Source organism: Pundamilia nyererei, unplaced genomic scaffold (genome assembly GCF_000239375.1).
Source record: "Pundamilia nyererei isolate P.nyererei 1_Seehausen unplaced genomic scaffold, PunNye1.0 scaffold01154, whole genome shotgun sequence".
Lineage (NCBI taxonomy): Eukaryota > Metazoa > Chordata > Actinopteri > Cichliformes > Cichlidae > Pundamilia > Pundamilia nyererei.
Genome location: NW_005188555.1, coordinates 2809 through 10443, shown reverse-complemented (window position 1 = coordinate 10443; position 7635 = coordinate 2809). Strand labels below are relative to the sequence as shown.

The window sequence follows — 7635 nt, the reverse complement described above, 5'->3', positions numbered from 1 at the left end:
ACAATGCTGTGATTGCAGCCATTCCCCAACCCTCTGTGAATGGTACTCATGGCCATTGATCAGTGGGCTTTGATCAGTGGTTGTTGATCAATGGTCATGAGAATTTGCATAATTATGATTAAGGAACTGACCTCCCAGCCCATTGTTCCTTCAGTGGGCTGGTTTCAGTTATTATGCAAATGTACTGTTTATATGATTGACGAATCCTGCAGTCTGCTGAGACTGTAGAAGACACTTAGATGAGTGATGAAACGTTTCTCCCACTGAAAACACTACGTCCAGATGAACAGAATCAACTTTTGGAGAGCCACTGATTTAAGAACACAGTTGTGTGACAGAAGCAAAAACTTTATTGGATACTCTCTTGCTGTGGATGAAAGTACAGACATGATGGACATTGCACAGCTGGCCATCTTCATCCGTGGAGTGGAAATATTGGACAATAAATCGATGCATGGGACAACGACAGGAAAAGACATTTTTGAAAACGTATGCCAAACATGAAACTGCCCTGGGACAAATTTGTTGGACTTACAACAGATGGAGCACCGGTGTTGTGCGGTGAAAAAAAGTGGACTAGTCGGCAGGATGCGAGTAAAGATGCAGGAGGAGAACTGTACCAGTGAGTTAACAGCATATCACTCACTGATCATACACCAGGAAACACTGTGTGGTAAAGTCCCAAAAATGGAGCATGTAATAATCCTCGTAACGCAAACCGTAAATTTTATCTGAGCTAAAGATTATAGATTCAGAGTTTGCCGACATTCCTTATCATACAGAGGTCCATTGGCTGAGTTGGGGAAAAGTTCTCAAAAGAGTTTTTGAGCTCAGCAAGGAAATCTGTCATGGACATGGCATCTATGATGCGGTGAAGGCATTTCAAATGAAGCTGTCACAAATGCACCAGTGCAACTTGCCTCACGTTCCCTGTTGCCAAGTAATGTTGAACCAAGTCGGCGCACTTTCCTAATAAACTGAGCACACTGCGCACTGAGTTCGCATGACACTTTGGTCATTTTGAAGCACAAAAAGAGAATCTTGAGCTGCTTTCCAACCCATTTATGTGGAAACTGCACCTGTGCAGATTCAGATGGAGCTGCAATGTAATGGGACACTCAAGGCAAAGAACGACATTGAATGGGCTGCAAAGTTTATTAGTTCCATTCCTGAAGCAATGCCCCAGCTCTGTCTACATGCGGCTCGAACCTTGTAAATGCTTTCATTTATTTTTTCTGGGGTTTTTGGCAGCATGTTCATATTTCTAACTTGCATAATTTTGACAGGATATATTTTTGTTAAGAGCAAAATATTTAAAGTTAAAGTTTATTTTTTTTAAGTTTATTTATTTTGGAATAATATTCCTGTCTATATTTATTTATATTTATGTTTAAAAAACATGTTTTAGTGTTTTCAAAAAATGTTTACCTTGTTTGGCCCGTGACCTAAAGTGTGTCTTCAGTTTTGGTCCCCTGTGCACGTTTGGTAAAAGCTCTCAGTAAACAATAAAAATGCTTTAGCTTCAAAAGTTTCAGATCTAATCATTTAAATGTATTTATTTACATGCATGTATTTTAACCCTTTAGAGCCGATCGGAGCGGGAACGCTCTGTTATGCGTAACTATTTTTAAATCCCAGTAGCACTGCAACCACGTAAGCTAGCGCAATAATTTTTTTTGCATATGAAACCGGAGGAGTTGTACTTACAGCTTATGCCATCAGCTTGTCCTCGGTCACGGTTTCCTTCCACATAAAGCTTTGCAAAAACTGCATAAAAAGCGCTTGCAGGAACAAAAACATAATATTCCAGAAACACGCTTTGCCGATCCGATCAGCTGTCCATAACACTTCCTACGTTGGAATAGAAGTCCGCGCGAACTTTTGCATTTCCGCCATTACCTGCCCGAAACCGGAAGTGACGTCATTTTCGCGGAAATGTAGTCTTTTTTGCGATCAGGGCCTCAGGGCCTATACTGCTCTTTTTAAAAGTTATCTTTGACTTTATGACTTTCTGTGTCGTTTCTGGGATGCTTAGGACTCATATTGCTCTGCTGGAAATAGTTTATTTTGATGCACATGCTGCTTTTTTGCAAATTTGCATTATAATATTTATTTTCGTTTTTCCTGCAGTGTATAAAAATTGGTGTATTTCAAAAATAAAACTATGAAGACACTCAAAATAAATTTCCTGTGGTGGGAAACTATTTTGTGCAACTTTTTTGTATTTATAGTTTTGAGGGATAAGCCTCTTAAATTTCTCTAACTACAAATATATGTTAAAAAATCAAAAACGATTTCCAATTTTTTTGTAGTTTATTGCACTTTTTTGCAATTTATGTAATTACTATGCACTTAATGAATACATATTATTAAAATCTGGGCTATAATGGTTGTATTGATGTATAGCAACTTGAAATGCTCCCAAAAATGGCTCCACAGCATGTAAAAATATAATATAAGCTCTGGCGGACTTGGTTCTATGGTAGGTCTTAAAGGGTTAATTTATGTGAAAACATTTTTATGATTCAGTGCCATGACCCATTACAGCCTTTTTTGTGTTCAATTCTGGTTTCAGCAGGATTATGTAACATTTGGGTCCAAACAATGTGATCAAGAGGCCAAAGCTTGAGGCCAAGATGGCAAATACCTCCACTGCATCTGCATAATTTCCCGGTGAGCTGATATAGACAGGAACAAAGGCCACCCACACAGCACAGAAGATCAGCATGCTGAATGTGATGAGCTTGGCCTCATTAAAACTTTCAGGGAGATTCCTCACCAGGAATGCAATTAGAAAACTGAGGAAAGCCAACATGCCAATATAACCCAACAACACTGCAAAACCAACACTAGACCCAACTACACATTCATAAACAATCTTATCATTTTGGTATTGGGTGTTTTTATGTGGAGTTGGGGAAGCAGAAACAAGCCAAGCAGTGCAAATGGCTGCTTGAATAGATGTAAGAAACAGAATTGTTCCTCTCTGCTGCATAGCACCAAACCACTTCAAACTGGTTCCCCCTCCTGGCTTGGAGGCTTTGAACACAGCCAGAACAACCATGGTTTTTACTAGGATGCATGAGACACACAGCACAAAGCTGATCCCAAATACTGCATGTCTGAGTTGGCATGTCCACTGCCTGGGTCGTCCAATGAACAGCAGTGAACACAGGAAACATAACTTGAGTGACAGCAATAGCTGGAAACTAAGTTCTGAATTGTTGGCACGTACTATGGGTGTTCTGCGATGGTAGATAAAAATCCCTAGAATAACAGCACATAAAAATGTGCCCAGTAATGAAGTTGCTGTCAAACAAATACCCAGAGGCTCAAGGTAAGAGAGGAACTCTGTCTTCTTAGGAACACAGTGGTCACGTTGGGGGTTTGACCAAAAATCCTCTGGACAACTGGTGCATTCCAAGGAGTCTGGCAAAAGAGAGAAAGATGATGAAAGGGGAAGATAATTAAATGCCTACTATATTTAATGAAAATGAAATTCAACATGTCATGCTGACAGATTAAAAAAAAAACTTGAAAATACACTTACTGCTCATATTACTGACTTTTCCGTCAGAACAAGGGATGCAGTCAAAACAGCATTTGGGTTCCCCCTTCTTTCTTATCATGTGGGTACCGAGTGGACAGCTTTCACTACATATTGATCGAACTGGCTGTTGGACAAAAAATAAATAAATATTGCCTGCTGCAATTCTATATAATGTAAATGTCATAAAAGGTAACGATCAAATAAAAGCATACTTAACCTTGTTTGATATAGAGTTCCAGAAGATTTTGTTTTCATCAAGTATGAGTTCTTCACCTTTGAAAGCTGACCCCTTAACCTCACCCACACTCTGAACTTTAATGCTTCCATCAGGGAGCAACAACCAGTTCATCACATCATAAATTGGCACAACATCACCATTTTCATCAAATGACAGTTGATCACTAAATGGAGTGGAGAAGTTTACCCTTTCCAAGTAATAAACAAGCTGTTAAAGGTATAAGTATGCAAGAAATAAATTTCACAGTGCAGACAGTGACATTCTATATCCAATAACCAAATTAAATCTAACAATTATTATACTTTTGTATTTAAATGCATTAAAATCTAATTCTAAATTAAGCATGGGTATCTATAATTGTGCAATAAATATGCATACTAGTTAATGTGCTCTAATATAAATATACTAAACACTACTTTCGCTCAATGTGAAAAACCCATTTAGCTCTCTTCAGCTCATTTCATCGTATTGAATTGGTTTTTTTTTATCCGACAGGGTACATTTTGTTGTACTGAAAGTAATTATAGAACCAATGATTTACTCATAGATGAAGTATAAATTAATATCACACCTGCCAAGGCTCCAGTGATTGCAAAGTGCCACAGCTGTGCCCACTGAAAGGCCCTCTTCCTGGCTTGCATTGCAGAATGTCATCAAGGGCATATGCCAGGGCATAAACAGCTTTGTACACATTATACTCAGGCCGGAGGTTGGAAACGTCCAAGAACTCAGTATTCACATTTTCTAGATCTTCCTGTCCAGTGCATAATGCTCCTCCAACTTCCAGCCAGCCTGGTGGAGCTGGAGCAAATCTACACTGAAATGTGAATTCCCAAAACTGATTCACCTGAAATATATGATTGAAATATATTATTAATAGCTGTGTTTGTGTGCACCTGCTGTTTGTTTTTTGTTTTTAAAAAGGACAAAATTAAATTTTTGCAGCTAATACAGTAAAGTTTTGAACTCTCACCATTGTCTTTCCATAGCTATTACTGTCAAGCAGATCAGGGCGTATTTGTAACAGGAATTCCTTGAGCCCTGGTATTTCTCCTCGACGAATAGCGATGCCCAGTGTACCACCTAGATATGGCATGAGCTGAGGTGTTTGAAGCACAGCAGCTGTTGCTGTCCAGCCTTCACTGGCCAACCACTGTAGGCCTGTTACATTCTGCCTTTCTATCTGTGCATTGTAAAAAGCAGTATTGTAAATAGCAACGACTGACATCATCATAATATTGAAGTGCTTGCTTGACTTCTACGAATTCTATACCATTATTTTTCTGTACTCATTCAAATAAAGACATAATACATGTATTAACCAGTTTAGAGAAACAAATTCTTTTAAAACTGCACCTCTTCCATAAGGTTTATCATGTGAGTCTCAAACACAAAGGCAATGACAACATGAGCCGTGGATTTCTTCATCACATCCACAATCCTTCTGAGTTCATCTGTGTCTTTGTCAGTGGGTAAAACCTCAACATAGGCAAGGCAACCTTCTCCAGACACACTCAGCTCAGATTGTAAGGATCTGGCTGCATGAAGTCCATAATCATCATCAGTGATGAGCAGACCTGCCCAAGTCCAGCCAAAATATTTTAGAATCTGAATCATTGCACGTACCTAAGTGAGAACAGATTAAAACATGAGTGCTGCTCATCAGCTGCTGTTGACTTTTTGTATTTGTCCAGATTGATTTTTAACCTGGAAAGCATCACTTGGGATCGTCCTAAAGAAGGATGGATACTTTTGACGGTCACTCAAACAGGAACATGTGGCAAAATAACTCACCTGTGAAAGATACAGACTGTATATTGTACATTGTTTTAAACATTTAATGTACAATTAAGTTAATATAAAAAAAAATAATATTAAACTGAAAACTTACCATAGGTACTCTGTACAAACCTAAGATGCTGGAGATAGCAATAGAAGGAGTAGAGGAAGAATCACCCACAATCCCTACAACTGGAGGATTTCCAACACATGTATTGTGTAATATAATCTGTTCCTCTTGACCACTGATTAATGACAATGCTCCACAGAATCCAATTCCAAGTTCAACGCAATTATCATAAAGGGTGTATCCCAGAGTCACATTAGGTAGCAAGTTGGAGTTGTTGTTGATCTCATCAATTGCAAAAGCCATGGTTTGTGCTTGTCTAAATCCTTGTACATAGAAACTAACAAAAAACATTTTGATTTGAAAAATACATCAGGATACTTAGAAAACAGCTGAGCTTTATTAATCAACACAATATAATTAGATATTACAATTGTGTTTATATTAGCATTAGGTTTGTCCCGTTTCTCTCTTTTTTCTGTTGTTTCCTTTTCATATTCACCTATGGCAAGTAGGTTGCTGTGGCTGTGAGGTAAAAGACAGGTCAGGAATGCTTGAGAAAAAGTGGACTGGAAACAGTCCTCCCAGGATGACCTCTCCACTCTTCTGCATTCTGTTTAGATTAAATTGCTCCTGTAGTTGGCACGAGGAGGGAAACAGAGAAGAGGGTATAGTATGAGAAAAATAAGAATACAGCAAAACGAACAAGAACAAATTACTTTGTAAAAATGAGCTCATGACAGCTTTCAGATTTTCTGACCCTGATCATTTCATTTTATTGCTTTGCCATTCCCTTTTATTGACATGCTGTGTTGATGAATTTTGGATACCACCCATCTGGGAAAAAGAAGGTGAAAGGGCGGGCCTGAAATACATTTTGATTAGAGATTGGTTCCTCACAAGAAGTGCACAATGTGTAGATCTGTGACTTGAGATCTACACATTGAGCAGTAAGACAAAGTTAGACTCGGGTGGTCCCATTTGAATGTGATTGACAGGTAAACCTTAAGTTAGACTCTTTTTCTCCAATTGATCTTTCTGAATTAACTTCAATAATTACTTCCTCCAAACCATCTGTCACGGTTCTGGTTCCGGTGGACCCAGTATTTTGAGTTTATTATGTTTTGGTGTAATTTTGCATCAGGGATTGTTTTCTTGTTCTCTTGTTGTGTTAATGATGATGATGATGATGATGATGATGATGAGAGTTTCATGTTTGTGTTTAGGATTTGTTCTTCGGTTTGGTCTGCTTAGTATATGTCTAGTTCCATGTGTCATTTTCTGTCTCTCTCAAATGTCAAGTCTGTGTCTTAGTGTGATGGTTTCTTGTTCCTGTTTTATTGTGAAGGTCTGCGTCTTATGTTAGTGTGGGCAGCTTGGTTCCCCCCGTCTCGTTAACCCTGATCTCTCCCAGCTGTGTCTCCCTCCTGTTGCCCATTCGCTGATTACCACCCTGTGTATATTAGCCCTGTGTTTTCCTGTGCTCAGTGTCGCGTCGTACCCTCAGATTTATGCCTGTGTGGTCAGTTCTCAGTGTCATTGTTCAGTTCACGTTGTCGTTTATCACCAGCAATAAAGCTAAGGTTCTCAGTTTCAATTCAGTCTCAGAGTCTCGCATTTGGATCCACCTCTCCATCCGCCTGCACACAGAGCCCTGACACCATCAACGTGTCTTTTAAACCCCATTCCTACAACACTGCTCAAAGAAGTCCTGCCATTAATTAATTCTTCGATCTTAAATATGATCAACCTATCTCTAATAATCGGCTATGTACCACAGGCTTTCAAGGTGGCAGTAGTTAAACCTTTACTCATGAAGCCATTTCTAGACCCAGCAGTCTTAGCTAATTATAGGCCAATCTCCAACCTTCCTTTCATATCAAAAATCCTTGAAAGAGTAGTTGTCAAACAGCTAACAGATCATCTACAGAGGAATGGCTTATTTGAAGAGTTTCAGTCAGGTTTCAGAGCTCATCACAGCACAGAAACAGCTTTAGTGAA

General features: G+C 38.9%; 1 protein-coding gene across 1 annotated transcript; it reads right to left on the bottom strand.

The window, feature by feature from the left end:
• Positions 1–2518: 2518 nt before the first annotated feature.
• LOC102207870 (extracellular calcium-sensing receptor-like) lies at positions 2519–6294 on the bottom strand. Its single transcript, XM_005755294.1, has 9 exons — positions 6137–6294; positions 5680–5974; positions 5496–5582; positions 5145–5414; positions 4762–4971; positions 4360–4635; positions 3768–3995; positions 3551–3674; positions 2519–3429 (listed from the first exon to the last, which is right to left on the bottom strand). Exons 1-9 carry the CDS (start codon positions 6244–6246, stop codon positions 2519–2521), a joined length of 2511 nt encoding a protein of 836 aa, XP_005755351.1. The 5' UTR covers positions 6247–6294.
• Between the last annotated feature and the right edge of the window lie 1341 nt (positions 6295–7635).